The 23,889-nt window shown below is 40.8% G+C and overlaps 1 protein-coding gene across 1 annotated transcript in view; it reads left to right on the plus strand.

Annotated features, from left to right (window-relative positions):
* MBOAT1 (membrane bound glycerophospholipid O-acyltransferase 1) overlaps positions 1–23,889 on the plus strand; it is a 54,775-nt gene that overhangs the window by 16,705 nt on the left and 14,181 nt on the right. Inside the window, exons 2-6 of the mRNA XM_014878015.2 lie at positions 5,774–5,919; positions 6,433–6,510; positions 9,775–9,870; positions 18,872–18,927; positions 21,157–21,211. Of these exons, the coding sequence (XP_014733501.1) occupies positions 5,774–5,919; positions 6,433–6,510; positions 9,775–9,870; positions 18,872–18,927; positions 21,157–21,211 (431 nt within the window). The remainder of the gene's footprint in view (positions 1–5,773; positions 5,920–6,432; positions 6,511–9,774; positions 9,871–18,871; positions 18,928–21,156; positions 21,212–23,889) is intronic.

Below are 23,889 nucleotides of genomic sequence, written 5' to 3' on the forward strand. Positions count from 1 at the left end.
AGCAGTGGGAAACTTGACATGGTCTCTATGATATTGCCCTCCTTTTTGGAGGTGCTTGTCCCCTCCCTGTGTAGTGCTAAGCGATCTCTGCAGAGAATATTTGTCCTTATAGTTCATAAAAATAGTCTGGAAGATCAAAATATTTTGAGAAATTTCAGCAAGTATCAGATATCTTTGGGATCTGATTAAAGACTATTCCATCTCTCATTCTTAACACGCCCCTTCTAAATACCACACTTTTGATGTTATGAAATGCTGTAATAACAGCAGCTCTGTTTTCAAGATCAAAGTAGAAATGTCTCCAGCAAAGTGAACTTAAACATGTTGTTTGCCAGGTGTTTTTGGTTATATGTGTAAAATATTCTTTTAAACGTGGAAAACAAATTACTGCATTTCTGTAGTTCTTACTTTATTCTTTGTGAGAAAGGCATCACCCTGGAAGATGGGGCTGATCTCTGGCAGAGTGGAATGCTTTATTATGGCATCCCCTTTCCAAAATACTGCCCAAGCACTGTTGTATTCTACAGACAGTGGTTTGACTTGAGAAGTTGCTACTACTGTCAGTCGTTTCTGTTAGCAAGGTTCTTTATGCTTTTCCACATTCTGAAAACAGCTGTTTGGTCATCTGTGGTAAGTCTATGAATAGAGGAGAAAGTACAATTTACCAGATAAAAGCCTTGTAGCAGTCTCCTAAAGAAATCCTCGGAACTCATTAGTACATGGCAACAAACACAGAGTATCTTGACCATAAGCTGTAACTTCAGACTGAACCACCATAGGAAGCCTCTGTTCTTATACTTCTGTTTAAATGAAATGCATTTAAACCTTTATTCTCTCATTTGGCTGCTAGGTCCAAGGCTTGGAATAAAAGTAGAGGTATCTTCTTCCTTATCTATAACCCAGCTGTGTCATCTGTCACATGTTGAAGTGGACATGGACCTGGATGCTGGCTGGGAATATTCTGACTGCCTGGCTGTCCTCAAACACACTTGTACCTCTGTCTGTGAATATGTGTGAATATGCAACATGCCAAAGATTGTGTGCTCTTGAGGACACACCAGCACCTTGTCATCCAACGAGGGCAAATTAGCAGTGTGATTGCTTGTAGTGATTGTCAGAATTACAGCATTAATAGGAATTTTGCTTACAGAGGACGGTTTGGTTTGGGTAATGGACTTAATTGCCATTTGGAGTTTGGAGACAACTGCGTGGTCAATTTGTTATATCCTCCTAGATTTTTGGAAAGTGAGATCAGATTTTCTGCAAGCCTAAGGGAAGAAAAATGTAGTAGAGGAAAAACAAAGTATTTTTGTGGTCAAAACAGAATGCAGGATATTTCCTTCCGATACTTAAGTGTAAGGAGAAGGTTAAAAGCACTAAAATAAGAGGCTGTGTGTTTGTACTTAACTATCTCTTCCTAGAGTGTCATCTAGTAACACTCAAATGTATATTGCCACCTTTTTAAACAGGGAGATTTGCAGATGCAAGGCTTATGGGGTGAGCAGAAATGAAACTTTCTGAAGTTATCAGTAGCCTACCTTCAACTACAAGAAACAGTGAACAAGACTCTGTAATAATTCAGTTTAAAGGTGTATAGTAAAATTTTGTCTCCTCTCATATTTTCTATTTCCCATATCAAGAATTTCTAGCTAGGGAAAGTATTTTCTCTTTTCTCCTTTTAAGATTTTTGTCGGATTTTTTTCAGTAATTTTTCAGTGCACCAAGCAACACCTCTCTCTTTGGAAATTCTTTATGGCTCCATGGCTTTCCTGTTATAGGGATTTGACAAGTTACTACTTTTGAGGGTTTTTTTTTTTCCTCCCTAGCCTTTAACATGGAGCCAGTTTGCTCCCAGAACAAGAAGTGATAATTGCTCCTATTCAGTGTTATTGACATCAGGCTTATGTCCTCCAAAGGGTGACATTTTTAGATGCACCTCTTTAACTTCAGGTATTTGGGACCTTTATTTTGTGATTTGCCAACTGGCATTTGCCCTTAGAAGTGCCCACTTGCAGATGGTTAATTGGATCAAATAAGATACTGAGCAAAAATTTCATGGATTTTCTCTGAGAGTGGCTAGGAAGTTGAGGAGATGACCTTCCTAGGTAAAAGGCCCTGCCTGTTGATGGAGATGACTGAAAGGGTGGTTCCAAATCCCTAGGTGTTAGTGTCCCCTTCATACAGTACCAGTCCAATGTTTGCCAAATTTCTCCCTGTTAAAAATGGGAGAAGATGCAAAGGCTCAAGACAGATGGAACTGACTTTTTATGTACTTTGAGGGCTTGGATTATAGCATAATCCAACAGGGGGATCTTGAAACCACTGTGTTTGGCTATTCTTGCATCAACATCACTGGTGCTTGGTGGGTCGGTTTGACCTGCTTGCTAACTTTATGTAAAACTCAGATTTGCAATCTAAACATCACTGCTGAGTTATTGCTACTACAGAATTTGAAAGAATAAAGGGAGGAGCTACAGCTTACTTTTCCCCCCTTCATTGTTCATACCTGCTCTGGATCCATCCAGCCTTTGAAAGTTGAGACTAATAAAGAATTAAATGATTAATTAACCAGGCAACAATAATGATCGACTCTGTTGCGCTGGAGCTGTTCCAGATTTTCTCTCTCTGCAGAAGTGTGGATATCTTGTTTCTGTATTACAAGGCTGTCTCCAGCTGGCTGTGACTCAGATACAAGTCTTCCAGATGTCGTTGCAGAATACTGTGATGAGACTGCCTTTCTGTCTTCCAGTGTTTAATCATGGAAAATGAAAGGAAGATACTGTCTTCTTTTGGCAGCATATTATGTGCTCTGATTCCTAATTTTATTACATCTTACTCTCTAGAGCATGGAAGAAAGTGGCTGTAAAAAGCAAAGGTTTTTCCTTTCTGCTAGCAAAGTTGAAAACAGATGTGCAAAATTTTGGTGGCAACACCAAATAGATGTGACTTTTTGCCTGGACACCGTTCATCAATGTTCAGAAGCCCTGAATTTTCTGTTTATAAAGTGTTTTTAGCAACAGTGGAAATAACCAAAAGGGAATAGTATGAATCTTTTTCTCTTTGGAAAGGGAAAGGAAGGAAAGTGTGACTTAGTTCACTTGTGATGCAGCACAACATTTCTTAAATTCTTAGGGATCTGTTTACTTGGATGCCTTAAGTATGTAGAATGAGAATAAAATTAATGTCAAATAGAATGCAGCAAAGTCACTGTCAGATGAAGAACTGTCAGTCTTGGGTGTATGCATGTGAACACTGCATGTGTTTAAAATGGTACACAGAAATTACTATATAGAAGTGGTTATATGAAAAGCTGTTGTATCCCTCTATTCCTCAGTGTAGAACAGAGCAAATCTGGTCTTTTGCCAGATTATTGCTTGCTGAGTGCATCGGGTCTGTGATGTTTGGCTGCTCTGCAGAAACAACCCTCATAAACGAAAAACTGATTGAGACATAAAGGGTGATGCTTTGACCTGGTACGAGGCTTTGCACCGACCCTTGCAAAAAGAGCACAGAGTCGTGGTGAATTATCTTGGTTAATTTGCACAGCAAAATGAAGGCGTGAGAGTGGCACAAGGTAACAAATGCTCAAAGGTGAAGGCAAGCAGCAGCACAGGTATGTGAGGCTGCTGAGCTGTCCTTCACTGGATGTTAGCTTGTGATGAAGTCACTGCCACTTTTTTGCTGCTGCCGCCACTGTCATTCCCTACCTCAGCTGTTTAAATAAGTGTATCTGCTCTGTGTGTGAACCTCTGAGATCCCAGCATCCTTAACATCTCGATCTGGGTAAAAAGCAAATGCCTGCTTACCGTGATGGCTTTTGCTGGTGAAAAGCTTCTGTGAGTGGTGCTGCACAGAGGGGAGAATTGTCTTTCAAACAATCAGTCACTTCAGTTTCTGGGAGTCTTTGCTCTTTCCTTCTGTACACCAGATCAGAGAAGCTCTGCATGCCACAGAGTTGAGCTGCACTGGATGTGCTGGTGTGCCGGGGACGGGGGGGGGATTGAGGTTCACTGAATTGTCACAGGATGCAATCAGAGCAGCCCTGTGGTGGCTTCAGCGGTTTCTGCTGCACCTCTGTCTGTGGAAGGGTGGGAGCAAGGTGTTAGCATTTTGAATGTAACTCTATGGTGACAGACAAGTTCAGGATTTCTCCTACAGCATCTGGGTTTTGTAAGACTAGTGCAATTTTGTTCTTTTACTCTATAGATCTTGTATTAAAATGAGAATTACTTGCTTTGGTTATAATTCTGTGATGCTATTTGTAATAAATGCTGGTTGCTTGCATGAGTAAGAAATAAATTGATATTGTCTCTGCTCCAAAGAACTAAAATTCAGCATACTAAGTATTTAAATTATTGCATTATTCTATTGCATGACTGCCTTCATCACTGATATAAAGCAACTGCACCAATGAAGCCAACAAACCTTTAATGAAAACATTTTCATGGGCAGCTAACACCATGTTGGATGTAGTCCACCAGAATAAAAGCTCTTTGGGGCTATAGTATCTTGTTAAACACATTGTAAATGTTTTTGACAAGAAGCTTGGCAGAATCCAACCACCCCTGGACGGCCAGCATGTCAGAGCATTTCTGAGTGAGATGTATTATCCTGTCCTGAACTGATAGCTTTGGATAATCCTCTAATCCAAATGATTGCTTAAATTTTGCAGCCTGTTTAGTTTTGCTTGGTCTGGGATGACTTGCTGCTGGAGAGCTCGGGGTGAATTAAAAAAAATATTAAAAAGAGAAAAAAAAAAAAAAAAGGACTGTGACACTGCGACTGAGTAAATGAATTTACCTCCAGCTGTCTAGGGTCCAGGCTGGACTTAAGGATATTGTATCCCAGTGGTGTATTTGCTCTGTTAGAGACAGCTCCTGAGTTTTGTTTTGACTCTGACTTTGATCTGTTTTTCCTCTGACTTCTGGGATTTTTGCTGAGGCTGTCAAAGAGAAGGTGACTTGAAGAAGGCAGCGTGATGTAGGTTTTGCTCTGGAGGACACTGAAGTTTTGCTTGTCCTTGTGTCTGACAGGAGTAGCCTTTATTCCTGTACTGTTTGTCCTCTGCATGTCTTGTGCTCCCACAGCCATCGTTGCCTCCTTGCAGTGAGGCCAGACTGATTTTCACATGCAGTAGCCAAAAACATTTGTGAAGCATATTCCTATAGGTGTCTGCTTGATGATACAACAAAGTTGTTTTCTTTGCACTCAAACACGAAAAAATGGGGAGTCAGAAGCATCTCTGTGGAAGATGCTGTGGAGTGGAGGAATTCAGCTAAGGCAGCTCTCCTGTTCTCACTGCTAGTGAACAGTGTCACATTAGGATTGTTGATTTTGCCCATGTGTTGGGGTGGGGGAAAGTCAGCTAATATTTCAGAGTCCCGGACTGGTTCCAGGCCCCTGCCTCCTGCCAACAGGACTGAGAAGGGGAATGATGTGCCAGGCACCTGGGCCAGGCTGGCAGCAGAGCAGAGCTTTCCTCCAAGGAGAGTGAGAATCACCAGAGCCCTACCTGTATTTTGGGGTAGCTGGAGCCTGACCTTCCTAGTCTGCTTCTGGGTGGCTGTGTGCTTGTTTAATCCCTTCTGTCACTGGCCAAGAAAAGTTACCACATGAGTTAACAAGTGGGAATGCTGAGAAGCAAAAGATTCATAGCTCATGATTTCCCCCCCTTTTCCTACCTCTGCTCTTAATTGCTCTGAGAACAGAGAGAATCCTTTCCCTCCTCCTCCAAGAATCAAAACAGATTTTTTGTTGTGCTTGTCTTTTACAGATCAATTTTGTAGCCTGTCAACTGTTTGCACTTTTGGCTGCATTTTGGTTTCGTATTTACTTGAGTCCCAGTCATGCCAGCTCTGCTGTTCGCCATGCATTTGCCACTCTCTTTGGAATATACTTTGCTATCTTCTGCTTTGGGTGGTGAGTATTTAGTCACTATTTAGACAAGCTTTGGGTAAAAATAATTTTAAACTTCATATCATTTTTTCTGGATTACATCTTTTTAATCTGAAGGCTCTTAATGCTACCTTAAAAAAATATCCTAACCAACATAACCATTCCAAACCCTCAAAGTAAAGTGACTCATGAAAGTATTTTTTTTAAGTGAAGTAGTTAATTTAATTTGTGATGTTTGTTCTGGAAGTTAAAGCCACACCAGTCTGCTGTGAAGATGGCTCTTCTGGAAAATAAATATCCAACTTGAATGTGCATTTTGAACCAGGCTACTCTTTCAGTTGAACATATGGATAATATCTTTTTAATAAGTATCAGTCTGTGTTGGATAGTCAGGCTGTAAAGATGTGTGGCAATCCAGGTCCCCGATATGGCATCACATTGATGTCATTTGCATGGAAGAATATTCTCTTGCTCTGAACTGCCAGCACTTCCAGGTGACATAGAAATTATCTAAATACTCATTTTGTTGTCTTCAAGGTATTCCATTCATCTTTTTGTCCTGGTGATGATGAACTATGGCATTATGAATATGGCGAGTATTCCCAACATCCACAGGTGAGCTGATGTGGCTGCCAGTCTGCAGATTCCCCTCTTATAACTTCTCTGCTTTCAGGGAGAATCATGAGGAGTTTTTAGAACCACCTTCTCTTCTTTCCTTCTTTTCTTTCCCAGTTACTTGCAGGAGCTTTCTTCATGGAGTTACAGAAGCAGCTGTAATTTCAATTTGTGGTTTTTTTGGGTTGATGTATTGCATTTTCCTATGAAATTGCTGGCCTTAAAAATTGACTTTTGCAGGGATAATAATTTATGGACAAACCTTTGATTTCTTAGACATAATGAAGTCATGTTCTCCTTGGTCTTGTATTCTTCCAGATTGCATTTGATAATCCTTTTTAATGTGTTTTCCCTATTGGTGTTTGGCCTTTAGATATTTTCCACTTATTCTTGAGTTAGGTCATTCAAATAAGGTCACTGAGGCAGCTTAGCTTAGTGATCCACAAAATGAGGTCTTGCTTTTGTTACTGGGCTTTGTGAAAAAGTAGAAAATACCAGAACTGTTATTGCTTAAAGTAGAAGCTTATGGTTTGGGTGTGTGATAGGTGTTTTATGTCTCTGCACTGTCTGGTGTTTCTGTAGCTGCTGCTGAATGCTCAGAATCCACATAAATCTGGGCTGAGGAACAGAAACCCTTTCTTCACTTGCCTTCAAGGCCAGAGGTGTCTGAGAATCTGATGATCAGATAATCATCTCACCTTCCTTTTTTTCCTTCCTTTTTTTCCCTTCCTTTTTTTCCCTTCTCTAAATGGGAAACCTACTTACGATTTTTCTAAGATTGTTTAGAAATGTGAACTGTAAAAAACAATCTTGTCTACAGCAGTTACTAGTATTTTGCACCAGCAAGATGGGATATTAAGGAGGTATTTTTTCCACCCTGTAATAGAGTGCAAAGCCCAGAAGTCTAGAGGTAATTAATAATGTAATTAAAAAAAAAAGGTAATTGGACAATATTTGTTAAAGAAATGCCATCCAGAGACCAAAACAAAAAGGTGTCCAAAAATTGTATTGTGGTTTCCTGGTCCTTGTCCCTGCCTGTCACTTGAGGGAAATGCAGGAGTTAGTGACTGTAGATCAGAGGAACCAAGCCTACAAAGGAATCATCCACTAGTTATTTACATCTTCCTAGACAAGTAGGGGTGGTGATCAGGAAAAGGACGCAGCTTCAGTGGGAAACCCCCTTACTCTTCCTCTTTAGCCAATTAGCCACAATGGCTAATAGAAAAACAGCTTTATACTGAAACACAGATCATGTAATGTCACCCACTGCTGCAAGGCAGTCACGTGTTGATTTGAGTCAATGTGAAATGTCAGTCCAACATGCTGAAAAACCTCAAGAGTTCTGAGGGAGGACTGGGTTAGGACTTTTCTATTGTATTCTACTAGTCATAGCAGTGTGACTCAAAGTGCATCCATATTGTTAATTTTGGCAAAGTAACAATGTATTCAAAGTAGTTGAGACTAAGCTTGAGCAATACCACTTTAAGGTCTAGACCTGTGCATACAGGAGAGCAGATCCTTCAGAGTGGAGCTTCAAGACTTGGCTCTTTATTCCCCCAGAAAAATGCAGTGGAAGAGAACAAATTAAATAAACTGCATAATTTAACCTTCATACTCTTTTCCCTGGTTATTTTTTGCTACTTTGCTCTCTGTTGAATCTGCTAGCCTTCAAGGCCTAAAAATGGATGAGTTAATCCAGCATCAGAGATGCTCCCAGCTGCAGCAGCATTTCCATATATCTCTCCCTGCTTGCCCCCCTTTCAATCCAAGTGCTTTACATCTCAGCATGGAGGCTTATTTTAGATCCTTCATCCTGTCTCTCGCTGTTACGTGTCTGAGCTGGGTGACTTGCCTTTGATGGATGCTTTCCCTTCTCTGTTGATGAGGGGGGAATCCAAGGACCTTGCTGAGGCAGGACTGGATGCCTGACCCAGATAAAATATGATCAATTCTACTCTGAATCTCCTGAAGAATCTGTCATGTCCCTTCAGTCTGCCTTTCATCCAGCTGTTTTCTATGGGCCACATGATCCACAGGTTGCCTTGTGATCCATCATTGTCACTCACACTGCAGTTCATTAGCTCCCAGGGAGGAAAAACTCATTTCTTTTAAAACCAGCCATAATTTGACAAAGGCCTGGCTCTTTTTCTGTTGTCTGCTGACTGATCCTCTTGTGTGATTTCACCTTTAGTTCTCCCCTGTGGTGGATGCTCTCATGGGTCTGGGGGGGACCCTTCCTGGCAATGTGTGCTTACCGAGGCTCAGCCCTAGCAGGCATGCAGGATGTGCCATCTCCTTCTCTGGGTCTTTGCCTCTTCTCCCCTACACGGATTACCTCTGCTGTGGAGGCCACCAGTAGACCTGGTCCTGGCCTGTCCCAGGTGCCAGCCTTTCATTCTAGTGTCCCAGCTCTCCATTGCACTGCATTATTTGCTTCATGTGCCAGTCTGTCTCCAAGCATCCATCCCCTTCTTTCCTCCCCGGTATCCTCTTCCTTGCTCATGTAAATATGAAAGGCTGCAAGTGCCCATGCAGATGCTGCAACATTTCCAGTCTTCAGACTGTTCAGTTGTTAAGATGGAATCATGCTACTGACTGCTCAAGAGAAATATGCTATCATCTTGGAACACAGAGTGAATTTGTCACATCCTACCTGAGGAACACTTCTTCAGTTGGACACTGAAGTGATCTTACAGGTCCTTTCCAATCTATCTGATTCTATGATTTTTCTGGGAGATGGTATGCTTCAGCACGGACAGCTGAAAAGATCAGGCTATGTACCATCATCTGCCTTTATATAAAATCACAAGAGAAAGAATACCTTAAACTTGAATATTTTAGTCTTTGCTAGATCTGAGGAAGAGTTGTAAATAAAGAACATTTACAGACAAAACCCACAGTGGATAACTTCAGAGACTGACATACAGAATCATCTGGTTTCAAATACTTAAGCTGAACAGAAATTTCAAACTAATACGTGAAAATGGGAGTTTTGAAAATTGAATTGTGCAACTTGAATTGATCTTATTTCTTCTTCCACTTTTTTCCCCACCCCCAGAATGAGGAGACACCTCTGTAAGGTTTCAGCTGGGTACAAAACCATCAGTCCCCTTTCAGAATTTCTTCCAGGTCTTGTAGTGTAGCTTCAGACTTTTTAACAATCTGATTTGAGAAAATCAAAACAAGCCCAACCCAATCTGAGTGATTGTAGCTCTTGTTGGTACTTGTGTTGGTAACTATGTGTTCTGTGTGTTGTGTTTTTAGGTACTCCTTTGTCGTAGCTATGGGATACCTCACATTGTGCCACATAAGCCGAATATATATATTTCATTATGGTATTCTCACTACAGATTTTTCCGGGTGAGTGAGTCTGCAAACTGGTTCCTGTGTCAATCAGTATTAGTTGATTTCAGTAAGTTGTAAGAATAATTTTTATGTTATCTGTGGAGCACCTGTAATTTTATTTCCCTTAAGCTTTTTCTGAGGCTTTTGTTGTGATCTTTGGGGTTTTGTTGGGGTTGTTTTGTTTTGGGTGGGATTTTTTTTTGTTTGGTTGGTTGGTTTTGGTTTTGTTTTTTTTTTTTTGTTGTTTTTTAAAAGAAATAAGCAAGGTATGATTTTTGCACTGGCTCATTGTTTCTACAGTTTTCTTGCTAGAAGCTGTGTAGTTGGGAAGGTAGAGCTTGGTTAGCTAGCTCTGATTTATGCTGAATCCCCATCTGGGATGGTGTTTCCCAGCCCAGGCACTCCAGGGTGTGAGGGCAGGACTTGGGCAGGGGTGAGTTGCTGGTGGAGCTGGGTGAGTAACCCAGGCAGAGAAACAAGAGATGAGCTTGGGTTGTCAGCAGTGGTTCTCTCATGGGACCAGTTTGTGGCTGCTGCTTAAACAGCACAACTTTTTGTATGCTGTGATATGTGTGAAACAGTTTTCATACATACTGTAGTCTCAGATTTCACTCAGAGAAGCAGTAGAGGATGCTTTGCAAAGACAGAGATAGCTAACCATATGTGCTTTGTTTGTGAGAGGAAGGTATGCTTTTTTTGCATGATTTTAAAACAGTGTGCTAATCTGTATTCCACTTGCTTAATTAAATATCTGAAGACAGAGTAATTAGTAACATACCGTGAAAAATTTCTGTAAACTCACACAGTAAGTTTTACTTCCAAGTCTCTTTCATCTTACAGGCACAGAGTAGGAGAATGAAGGTTTTTACTATCTTTGCACATGTGCCTCTCTCTTTGAGTTGGTGGGTTTCAGCATTTAATTAAACTTCTGGTGGTGGAGGGGAAGTTTCTCTCAAACTCCTGCGGTTTTTTTATAAGAGGCTGCAGTTATGGGAACTTATATGTTTTTAAAAAAAAGCTCTGTAATTTTTTCTGCAGTTCTTTTAATACACAAAAGCATGTCCTCAAAGAGCATGACATACCAAGAAGCCTATAAATGGGATTGGAATGCTATAGCTCAGTGTGTGTAAGAGACAGACAGAGAGAGAAATGTGGGAGATCATGCTTTTCTGAAAGCTGTGTTCAGAAATGCACTGTGAGGCATATTAACTCTCTCTCTCTGAATACATTTAATAAAGATCCAACTGAGACTGGAGGTGGAAAAAGAGGAATGGTGGTTGTTTGTTATAGAGTAGATAGTGTTCTCTGCTCCCTTGATGAAAAAGTAACTACTCTTATTTAATGAGGAGTTTGAGGATAATAATGGTAGTGAAAAGATAATGCTTAAACTTACTCTGTTATTTGATTTTAACTTGGTGCCTCATGATACACACCAATTCCTAAACTTCAGTTGAAAATAAAACTACCAAATAGTGAACAGGTAGAAAATGTACAATTTTGTGGTTATGAGCTGTGCCTTCATGGTATGTTTTAAAAGCTAAGGATAAATAAACATACTATAGTGGTATCAATAAAAACTTACAATCCGAAGTGTTGAAACCCAGATCACCCTCATAAATCTGTCTCAAAACCTGTTTTCTTCAGCTGTAAATATGTGCCCACTGAAGCTTTTTGCACATACCTGGACAGATGTGATGACCCAGAGAGACAAGACATACTCCCTGGACACAGTTTTACCATGTAAAATGTATGAGCAGCAACTGAACCTCCTCTTGCTCATTCTTCCATATATGATTGTTCCTCATCTGTTGCAGGTGGTAATAGGGAATCATTAGGACAGGGCCTGGCTGGGAAGATGGCATTAAAGTTCTCCCTCAGGGACTCAGAAATGAGTGAGACAGAACCATGGAACTGTACCCATCTCCCTCTGGTCTCCCACCATTTTGGGTGAATGTGGCTGGGGATATATATTGAGAAGGCGAGACACTGGATTCGGGGAAATCTTTAAGATGCAACAAAAACCCATCATCTGCTGACTTGTGTTTGAGGTTCCAGTACCCCATGAGTGGTGATATCTGGTTGCAAGGAGGAAGTTTTAATCCACATCAAATAGGCACACAACCAGTTCTATTGCCATCAGCTTTCCAGTGTCAGTTCCCTGAAGTGATGAGCCAGATGATCATGGAGTGTTTCCCAGTGGCAGTGCTGAAAGCCAGCATCCCTCATTTGTCCTCTTGACCTGCCTTGTGCACTTAGCAACTTGCATGCATAACCCTTTTGAAGTGTGCTTGCAAATGCATTTTTGGGGCCTTTTTAGTAATAGCTGGTTGTGCTGTTTGTTTGGAGCCCTCACGTTTTGAGAACAGAGATTATAAAATGCAGGTAGAGAAGGAGATAACAAGGCAACTTTTGAGTCATATGTTAAGCAAACTGGAAAATGAAAGATCAAGCTGTGGCACATAACTTCCAGGTTATGAAGTAAGAAATGAGGGACTTCATACCTGCTGGTGACTACTTATTTCTTAACTCCTGCAAAGGAAAGTTTGGTCGCTGTGTCCCACAGTCAGAACTGTATTCAAGCTTCTTGCAGCTATTTCTTGATTTAGGAATTTTTCATGTATTGCATAGTACTTAAGGAAAATATTTTTTTTTCTTTAACTACCACCAAGTTTTAAGGAAAACAATTTCCAGCTTGCTGCACTTAAATTTTAATTACTTTTAAAAAATATGTATGTATTTTATCAAATTTCTTTCAGTTATATTATTTCTCAAATAAGTAATGATATAATTTAGGAATTTTCTCTTTACTACTTCCTCAAAAACCCTATTCATTTTTGAACACTAATTGTATAGTAACTGAATCCTGTGCTTCCCCCTTAATCTAAGTAAATCTTTGAGAGAAACGTGCATATTTTATTTTGCTTGGTTTGCCATGACATTTGTACATTGTACCTGGAAAAGCTAAATCCTAACTCTTTCTCTCTCTTATTTCTTCTCCTTTATGCTAAGAGGATTATGCTGGTAAGTTGCCTGCCTATATGACTTTGTAAAAACAGTGATTATATAATACAGTTTGTATTTTTTCCCTTTGTATCACAGGCTCAGATTGAGTGTAGCAATATGATAGCTTTAAGGAAAATTAGTTTAAAATAAGGAATCTTGATTCTGATGTTTAGAAAGTAGTAATAGATAGAGTTTCAATCAAGCAAGCTTCATGACCAAATGCTGGATGCATATGATCATCCAGATAAAATTCAGAAGGTATGGAACTTGTGTTTCAATGCTTTGCTTGATTAGGGCCATAGAGCTTTTTAGTTTACTCTTTGAATTCTTGCAGTGTCTGAGCAAAATTTCCTAATATTGCAGGTTATTCAGTGAAATGTCAGAGAATGATTGTGCATTTGGGAGTTTCTTTCATTTATGAATAGTGGCTGAGAGAGATGGGGTTGTTTAGCCTGGAGAACAGGAGGGGCCTTATCAGTCTTTACAACTGCAGCAAGGCTGGGGTAAGTCACTTCTCCCATATAACAAGTGACAGAACAAGAGGAAATGGCCTCAGGTTATGCCAGGAGAGGTTTAGATTGGATTTTAGGAAAAGTTTCTTCATGGAAAGTGTTTTCAAGCATTAGAACAGGCTGTCTAGGGAAGTGGTGGAGTCACCATCCCTGGAAGTGTTGCAAAAAGATGCCATTGTGGCACTTAGGGATGTGGTTTAGTGGTGAAGATGGCAGTGCTGGGTTAACAGCTGGACTCAATTATCCTAGTGATCTTTTCTAGACTTAATGATTCTATGATTCTTGCTGCCATTCCTTATAGAAGAGAAATTCAGTTTGTGAAGATCACCACACACACTGGCACAGTTTTCAATCTCCTGTTGGTCTCAGAGAGACCATAGCTGAAGTATTTGGGAGACCTGAGCAGTTTTCCTCCCCACATATGTCAAATCTATAGCTCTTACACAAGTGCTTTGGTGGACATCACTCTCCAGACACCAGCTTTGTGTTTGCCCTCTCCCAAATGCAGAGCAGCAGCAGCATTCTCAGCAATCTGCCTAGAAAGGGATGATTGTTGAGAGAGCCCTCTCAAAAAGCCATATATATAAGCAGATGCTTCAGTAACAAGTGTCACTTCAGGCAGTGGACTTTTGCTGGGTGGTTACTGATTTTTTGCTGTTTTCTTCCTCTCTCAGTGGCTTTTAGTTTCAACCACAAAAGGAAGGAATAAAAGTACAGCAGCCGTTTTTCACAAAGGAAATACATTTGCTGATGAAAGCAAAGATAGATGTACTGTGTTGCCATGTTCAAACACAGAGCAGAAATGTTGTCTGGTCCTGCACGTTCAGTTGGTTATTTTTATTTTCCTGTCTTCTAACTGTATGACATGCAGTGCATTGCTGCAGTGTCTGTTCCAGCAGTGCTGGGTAACCTTGGTGTGCAGCTGGTCCCCAGAGGCAGTGCAGCAGCACAGGTGCAGGGTGAGTAAGGGCGGGTCAGTCTGTTTTCCATGCCTGTTTGCTGCTTTGTTGCTCGGATGGGTGCTTGTCCACTGGGAGCAGCCCTGAGATCCCTTGCCATTGCACACACAGGAGCCCTGCAAGAGCTGCAGTGTGGGAACTAGGCAGAATTCAAGCAGGCAATCACTACTAGAGAACTCCACGGAACAAGTACATCCCTGAACACTTCTCCAGAAGTAAACACTCTTTTAAGTGAAATGCTTCTACCATGAAGACTTAAGAGATACTGCCTGGGAGCTTTCACACATGCTCACACAGAGAAAAAGGCAACACATCACACGAAGGAAATTGTAAGTTGCTTTGGAGGTGGCAGGTGTGTTTAGTGAAGTGTTTTTCCTCTGATGTACTTCAGTACTTCTTCCTTTTACTGTTGAAAGCAAAAGTACGAGCTCGCTGCCAGCTTGGCCATCCCCTTGTCAGCAATGGTTACTGTCACAGCAGGGTGTGACTGTGTGAACTTCTTGTCATGGCTTCAGCGCTGTAGAGGTAACCCTCAAATAAGTGTTTGCCGTTTTGGAGTCTTGTCTGCTATGAGCCTTTTGACTCCACCTCCTCTCTTAGTGAAATCAGGTCAGTGGAAACTATTTCTAGCAAGCGTGTGCCAGACTTTTCCATGGGATTACCTAAGGTCAAGCAGACTGTGCTTGGAAAACGTCTTTTCTCTCGTAAGCATCGAAGCTTGCTCAGTGCAGAAGCCAGCCTGTGATGTGGTGAGGACCCTCACAGCAGTCTACAAACAAAACATCTTTACTTCCACTGGCCTGTGCTTCTGGAAAGCTTATTGTGTTGAGGCAAGCTGTATTTAAAAATTATAGTAACTGATATGTTTTCCTTTGGAAGGTTTAATTAAGGGAGCAAACCCCTCTATTGAGTGTTCTCTGTTAATGGTTGTATCTTAGTCTTGTGTTATTTTTCAATTCGAGGCATCTAATGTGAGGTAAACAAAAACCCAAATCTGTCTTTACCTTAAGTTAGATGCCTCAAAAAATAAAATTGTCCCTGGGTCAATTTCTTGAATTTGTTTTTTTTTTTTAATTTAAAGTTGGTCACTATGGTTTGTGTGTAGAAGGTACTGTGCAGCTACAACCTAAGATTAAACTCATAGCCAATATATAAAACATGGGAAGGGAGGGGAAGTCACACCACATATAAACCAGATTCTGTGTTTCTGTGGTAGTTTGTAACTGTAGTGTTTAATAGGACAGGTGGAGAGAGTGTGGAATCACCACTCATCATGTGGCTGCAAAGCAATCGGTAGATGTTCAAGTGTGATGGATTACAAGTTGTTTAGGCTTCTAAATGTGTTTTATTTCAAATGCTTCCTTCCTTCCTCTTTGGACATGCTGCAGTCCCCCAGTGTCCTCTGAATTGAACTGAACACAGGGTTTGAGGTGTGACCTCACCAGTGCTGAGTACAGGGGGACAATCACTGCCCTGCTCCTGCTGGCCACACTATTGCTGATCCAGGCCAGGGCCATTGGCCTTCTTGGCCACCAGGGCACATGCTGGCTTGTGTTCAGCTGGCCATGGACCAGCACCCCCCAGGTCCTTTTCTGCTGGGCCACTTTCCAGCCACTCTGGAAAATATGTATGACATGTAATATGATGATGTCAGGAGTGAGAACAGGAGGTATCTAATGAACTTTGTGGCCCTCCTTCCCACTTGCCATTTCAGACATGTCATTTTTGTTCTCCCTTGTGTCCACTTGAACTGGTATTTGAGGGAGACAGACTCTCCATCTTTTCTGATTAAAATGCAGGAAAGGCTGGCTTGGTCTGTTGGCTTAGTGTGCCATCAATGAGGCAATGAATTCCTAATATAGATGAGGAGAAACTTTCTCCTCTGTGTTTATATGTAGGATGACTTCAGGGCACGCTTTACTGCTGCCCTCGGATTGTTTGCATTTTGGTTCTCTCTGGTTTACCATGGTGGCCTTGTCTAAGACAAGTGTATAAATTTAGACACTTGAAGTCATACGGTTTTGGCTCAGAGCCTGAGGTTTAAAGTTACCCACTTCATTATTGGCGTGAAGTGCTTGCCCTAAGAAACATATGCAACAAATTGAAGCAATTTGAAACAAGTGTTAGTGTTGTTCCCCCATAAAGCTAAAAAGGTCAAACACTGACAAAATAAAAGTTTGTGTTTATTGCAGTAAAACGGCTTGGTTTGGTGACAGCCCCTGTCTCTCCTAAGGATTAAAAAAATCTGCCTTTTCGTATGCTTAAAGGATTAGGATTTATGTATCTTTGAAAGCAATGCGAAATTTCGTCTGGGAAAATCTACTTTGAGAAACAGGATGTTGAAGATAATGGTAAAAACAGCTTATAAATCACTTTTCTTGAAAGATTAATTGGAATAAAGTTTAGAATTAATGTTTGACAGTCTTGCTGGAAGGTGAAAAGTCATTGCTGAATTTGTCCATTCCTTAGCTACTATCAATGGTCTAGGTAACCCAAGAAGAGCTGCTGTAAAACCACTCTGTTACAATCGTATTGAAGTTCTGTGTATATTTAAGCCTATTCTGAATTTTTTGTGCAAACTTTTTTTTATTGACATTTCAAGTAGGGACTTCTGAAATGATAAAAGCGGTTTCTGATTAAGTAATTGGCTGATATTGCATGTTCTGGTTTTGGGTTGAAAATGCAAATTACCCACACAGAATTACTTGTGGACTCTTGAAAAATATCAACCATATTAAGTGTTAAAAAAAGAGACCACTTAGAATGAAAGAATGTCTTTTGCCAGTATTTATGTGTTTGCTCAACCTATGCTCAGTTTATTAATTATCTTGAGAATCTGTTTGATTTATATTAGTGGGATAATCAGGTTGTAAATCTTAGCCATTGGGTATACATTTGATTGTAACCAGTAGGTCGATTTAGTTAAGGATGATCCAGAATCTCTTGAAAATCTCTGTGGAACATAAGTATTTGACTGTTATTTTAGACAGAGATGCCACTGAATACAAGTTCCACTTTTTTTGTCTTTACCTTGAGAAGTCTCTGGGAGAAACACAGTGCTCGAACTAAAAAAAAACCAAAAAACAAAACCTAAACCCTCAACTTTTTTCTTTAATTGTGTTCCAGAAAATATATTATAATAGTTAAAATGAGCAGCTGAAATGTTTGGCATAATCATCTATGTCTCTTAAAAAAGTTCCATATACAGGTCAAACTGTGTAAATAGTTAAATAAATGTGTACAAACTTGAGTTTTCACTTCCAGGTTGAAGACATAATTTGTGTTCAAACAGAAACCTCCATCTGGTTAATGTTGTTAATTTATTCTCAAATGGAGAAACAACCCATTGTATTAATCCTCAGTGAAGACAGACCTCTTTTGTGCAACTGGTTTTACAAACAGTCATCACAACTAATGCTTTTAAAATAGTGGCCTATCCTCATCACCCATTCCCATCTCATGGCTATTGTAGTTGTGAGAAATCTGGGCACCCTGTGCTGGTGTCCCCAATGGCAGGGATATAGGGAGAAGCAGTGCTCGTCCTTGGCTATGCCTGCCATGGGTCCTTCCAGTTTGCAGATATTCAGGACCATGAAGTAATCTGTTGTCCCCACGGTTTTACTCCCTTCTTTCCTCTTACCTTCCTCTAAATGCTCTTGGCTGTGTCCTTTATCCTTGTGGGAACCAGCTCCTGATGCCACCAAGCTGAGTTGAGTTTTTTCCCCACCCCTTAGCTGCAGCAGCTCACATTTGCCTTCAGTGCCAAGAAGCTCTGTAAAGCTGGATATGGGAAGTATGAGTGGCCCTAAGGAATAGTTGCCATTTCTATGCTGCCTGTTTAGTTGGTACCAAAGCTGCTGGGTGGCTGCAAGCCTGGCTCAGGTATAACCAGCTCCAGATCCCACATGCCTGTACCCTCCCAGTTGGATGGTGTGTCTTGTACAGGCTGTTCACAACGCAGATGCGTGGCCAAGAAGCAAGTGGGAAACTGCTGTGCTGACAGCTCTTCTGGTATTTGCACACAGCCCTAATTGATAGAGCTATTCATGTGGGGAAATAAGCATCTGTATCTGCAGAGTCAACATTTTTTTAGGGCACTGAGGAGACAGACAATAGGAGAGTAACAAACAGTAAGAAGAGCCAGAGTTGGGTTATAGCAGCACTGCTGTATTCTAGTGTTGCATTGTATGGGGCTTCAATTTGGTCTTTGCCTGAAAGGAAGCTCAGTGGGCTGCAGAAGCTGGTATTTCCTGATGGTGTGATTTCTTCTCAACTACAATTTGCACTGCTGCACGATAGGGAGACATAAAATAAGGCTTTGTGTGCACTTAGCAATTAAAAATTCCAGTGCAAGTTACTGCGGGGTTGTTTTGAACCCAGGCAATTGTCTTATGCCTGAGTGCCTCCTTCAGCTTTAATTGAATGTTTTTCACTTGTTGCTAATACAGTTATGCCTTTTAAAGGCATAAAGGCATTCAGTGAGAAAGTTGGGAATAATTTGTATTACAAGGCATGTAACTGTTGTTTCTGTCTTTCTTATAGTCCACTGATGATAATTACACAGAAGATCACAACACTTGCATGCCAGCTACATGATGGTAAGAAAAGGAATCTCTTCCCATGTCCTGAAGACTGCCTTTTTATTCCAGTGCATTCTATGGTTGATTTATGGAGTGAATGAATGTAGTTCAGTGAGTTGTTCCAAATGAAGAAGAAAAACGCTCTGTGGAGGAAAATGAGAAACTAAAGGTTTTGATCAGTTTTTAGGATCAAACTATCTTTTCAATATCAGAGACAACTGTTTTCCCCTCTGAGTATTCTACTTTCTTGGGGCCCAATTTGGATTTTAGCTAGTGCCAGTATCTCCTGTTTAGATGCTACAGTGCATCTCCATTAAGTTCTCTGATGGTGTTACTGATTCTCAGAAGTCAAGAGTTATGTTTAATACATAGGTTCAGTCATTAATGTTAATTTAGCAAAAAATATGCTAGCACTGATATATTCAGTGGTAATATACTCCATGAGTCATGAGAGATGGAATTCAGTAGCTTTTCCACAGTGCAGAGAGAAGCACAGTTGCAAGCAAAATAACGTTGTCTTCAGTCTTGTGCTGTGCTGTGACAAAGAGCACTATTATTTCCCAGTAAAATGCATGTGTCTAGTGCAGTGCAAAGGCTAAAAATGTCAGTTGTCATCAGTAGCACTATTGCTTGTGCCTACTGATGTTGCAGTGCGAATTTCTGATGGTCTGAGGCCCACTGCCTTAAAAGCTGTGGGTGACTGAATAAGTGCCTTGCTATGGAGTTGTGAGCAAGGATTTAGGTGATGGCCACACGAGGGTCCGGCATTGTTTGCAAGCCAGGTTTGCACAAGCGAATCTAGTGCTTTTAGCTGGCTATAATAGGTACAGCTGGAAGCTTGGCTAATTGACCATGTTGTTGGCATTCACGTTGCTGAGGCTTATCTGCTTCTGGAAGTTAACTTAGGTCAGGTATTGCTGCAATTCCACAGCAATGTGCAGCTGAGGTACACACCTAGGATGTTGAAGGTAAATGAACAGACAGAACGGAAAAAGACAAGAGCAGAGACAGGAGCATTTTAAACAGACCAGAAATCCTACAGATTAATGATGGTGGAAAAGGCTCATTAAATTTCAAACATCCATATATGGAGCAGTTGATCAAATGAAGGCAGCTTGCAGTTCAAGCATCAGTGACAAATTTCTATTTGTAAAAATTTAACGTGACAAATTTCTATTTGTAAAAATTTAGCACAGCTGTCCGTAAATGGAAACAGACAAATAAAATACCCAATCCTTTAAGTAATTAAGTGCTAATTGTTTCTCTGAAATTCAGGCCCTCCCAGTATTTACAAACTGAAACAGTGGAGAGAGAATGGAAATGAGCAGCTTATCAGCAGTCGTTGTAGGATAGGGGTCCTGTGTGTGTATTGGTAATGATGGCCGGTATGTTTAGAACAGCAGTGTCAATTGGTGCCAAGCCCCTGATCTTTTGGGGCTGTGGACATGGAGCCCTGCACGTGTTTAGCATCAAGTGCTGTGACTCATCCCATGTAGTTCTGCTGAAGCCAGTGGGATTCCCTGCAGAATGTGCAGCTAAAGCTTTAGGGTGAAGGTTTTCAGGTATGTGCTATAAGCAGCATCCACTGGCAGTGACACAAGACTTTTCCGCTGTTTTCCTGGGACATTGAGTCTGTACAGTACCTCTGGCCCCAAAGGTCTTGTGCACTCAACAGGAGGTCACCCCTCCAGTCTGGACCTTGTGCAGTTCCAGGTTATTACTGCTGTGTATGTTTAGGCTTGCTCCAGCAGCAGGCAGCTGGGCTGCTCGTTCACACCAGTGGAGCTTCTGTTCCCTGAGCGCCTGTTTCCCTTCTCCTGCCCACTCCTCCTGCTGTGAAATGCTCCATTTCTCACCAAGGAGCCAGCGGGAGGCTTTGTGCTTAAATGAGCCAGCAGCTTCTGGCAATAGAGGTTTTTCCAGCCCAGGACAGTTTGTAGAGGCTGTTGGGGGTCGCCGCCAGTCGGTGGCATTGCCACTTCCATTGTGTGTGTGGGAATGCTGTGGCTGCTCTCCCTGACAGTGTAGCCAGGGTGAGAAAGGGGGAATGAGGTAAGGGACTGGGGAAAGAGCTAGAGTAGAACTTGACATAGAAGTTAAGGATTGAGATGTATTAAAACCACTCGTGACAAAGAAATTTTGAAATTATGGCTTTAGAAATTTATATGTGGGGTGCAAGCATAAGGTTTTGAGAATGGCTTTTACTGTTTGTCTTTTGGAAAGATCTAATGTGTCTTTTCTTTCCAGGAATAGGGCGACAAGCTGAGGAACTGACTGCTGAGCAAAATCGGCTTGCTGTAAAGTAAGGATGTAATTCTATGAGTGATTTGTGTCTAATTTCTTCCAAAGAAGTTGAGTATTTAGGTTGTTTGTTATTTGTTCTTTTGTTTTGTTTTCTTTTTACCATTGCAGTGTCAGGGACAGCATAGTGGCCAAGCCATGCAAATGTTTCCTGCTACTTTCCAGTCCATGAGATGCCAAAAGTCCTACATGCTTTTTCTATTTGCTTGAGCAGTTTTGTTTTTATTAATACCACTGTCACTGCCCTCCTTACACAAACATACTTTCTCCCTTATATTCCTTATTTCTTCAGTTCAGGACTTCTGCCTTTATCACCCTGTGCTGGGCAGTAAAGCACTGACGTACCTGGCAGTGTCTCATTGACTTAAAAATATATTCCACATGCAACAGAACGAGTCTTTGCTGAATTAACTCTTTTAAATTCAGGCTAAGACTGTACTATACAGACTTGTTTGCTGTTATCTTCATCAGATCTGTGATATGTTATTTTTTCAAATAAAATACTCCTCCCCTGTCAACAACAATCCACTCCATAGTAAAAACACTTTTTGGTTTGAGTCTGACGCTCCTAGTGCTGCTTTTCTTTGCCATCATTTTTGAATGCTGTATTTTTTTTTTTTTGGTCTCCCTCCATAATGTTAATACTCCCAGTTCTTCACATTATGTAACTAGGCTTCTCATTTTTCATATGGAGAGAGCATCTCTTTGAGCACCCTTTCTTTTTCTAGTTTGTGTCTCAATACAAGTACAACATGGAGATGAATTTTTTTGTTTGTTTGTTTTTTTGATGATGATTTAGGGTAACAGCATAACTCTTAGAACTATAACTACTTTTCACCATGATATGTTTGTTTAAGGCCAAGGAAATTATTTCCTTCATTTCCAAGGTAGAAGATTCAGCCATCAGAAAATCTGCCTATGAACTTCAGAAAGTAAGGGAGTCATTTCCTGAGAAGCAAAAATCTTGTAGATAACCTTGTATAACTTTTCTCTGACCCCATAGTGTCTATTTTTAAAGCTCACAGCATAATTTTTGACTGCACTTGGCCCTTAATTCTATTCAAATTCTCACCAAACAGGCTTGGGTTTTTTTCTTGTACAGTAGATGAGTTCATAATAGAAAAGAAGATGCCAATAGCTTAAGTGTCAGTGGCAGACAAGTCACAACTGAAGGGTTTTAAATCCCCTTTGGTAATACAGCCTTTTGTCTTCCCTCCTGTTCTTGGTCTGTTTTTGTTTCTCACTCATCCTCTGTACATTCCTTCGTGCATTACTCATGTCTCCCCACCCAACCATGTGCAGAATCCAAGTTAAAACTAATGACTTTATTTTTAATCTTACTGTAGAGCTAGGAAGCCCACATCATGGACCTGATTTTGAAGGACAGAAAGATGACCCTTACCCCAAATAGTTTGCTGCTTCTTTCTGTGAAATGCTTTCACCAGAGAACATACCATTCAGGCACTAACATCTACAATAACCAGTAGGGTGAATGCAGAAAATCCTTGCTAATCTAACTGTTTATTCAAACTAATTCCACTTCAGAATAGAAGTAGGCAACAGAAAATGTTTAACTGTTGCTTAGTTTTTCTGCTAGAAATTTGTTTTAGTCTTAAAGAATTTTAAGTGTTGTTTTGGTTATGCGTGTCCATCTGTGTCTTGGGCAGGAGAGCCCTCAAGCACTGTGCCCAACTTTGTGCTCTCATCTGAGGGCTCCATGTTTACTTGAATGGTGACAATTAGGACATTTGTGGAGAGCACTCACTCTAATGCAGTGCAGAACATAGTGCACAATTTAGATGTTGGCATTTTCTGCCACATAAAAACGAGCCAAAGAATTTACAAATTACACTACTGCTGAGAGGCCTCTGCATCTTTCTTTTTCCATCCTGCTGATCTGTAGCAAGGACAGTGGATCTTCTTCATTTTACATCAAACGTACAGCCCCAGAAGGAACTGGTGGGATATGCACTTGCAAAATGGAAAAGAATTAATATGGCAGACTTTCTTTGACTTTCATCTTCTGCTGTCTTTCAATTCATGTGTTTTTCTCCCCCTTAGTTCCTTTTGCCGTTCATCATGCAGCACAGGCAATTACTTCCTTTATTTGAACAGTAGGAGAGAGTGCTTCTTCATTCTCTTCCTGTGTGTCTCACGTGACACTTCCCATTTTTCTAAAGGCTAGACTGAAGGGTGGGTGAGAGCTCCTCCCAGGACTGAGAGCCCTGGTTTTAGAGACTCCCTGCCCTGTGGTTTGTATAATAAGGCAGTATGGTTCCTGACATCCTGGACAGATGTCCAAAACCAATTATCAGCTTCTCATTCCTGGTACTGATGACCTGTCCAAAATGGACAAATTTATTACTGTTTTTAGATAAAAAGTTTCTAAGATTACAACTTTTCATGTCATTAGCATTAGTTCACTTGTTGTTTAAGCACTTCCATGTTACCTTTGCTCTGCCATCTACCAGGCATCACCAAAATGTGACAGGCTGTGTTTCATCTTCCTCAGAACAGATCTAGAGAGCTTTCAGTTGGGGGGAAATGGGGTAGGAGAAAGGTGAGGACTGAGGCAGACAGTGCAACAAAAAACAAAAAAAAAGCATTGGTGAAAGCCTTTGCTGTGGTTTACCTTGTGTTTTTTTTTTTTTTTTTTTTTTTTTTTTTTTTTTTTTTTGT

Source organism: Sturnus vulgaris, chromosome 1, assembly GCF_052056855.1.
Source record: "Sturnus vulgaris isolate bStuVul1 chromosome 1, bStuVul1.hap1, whole genome shotgun sequence".
Classification (NCBI taxonomy): Eukaryota; Metazoa; Chordata; class Aves; order Passeriformes; family Sturnidae; genus Sturnus; species Sturnus vulgaris.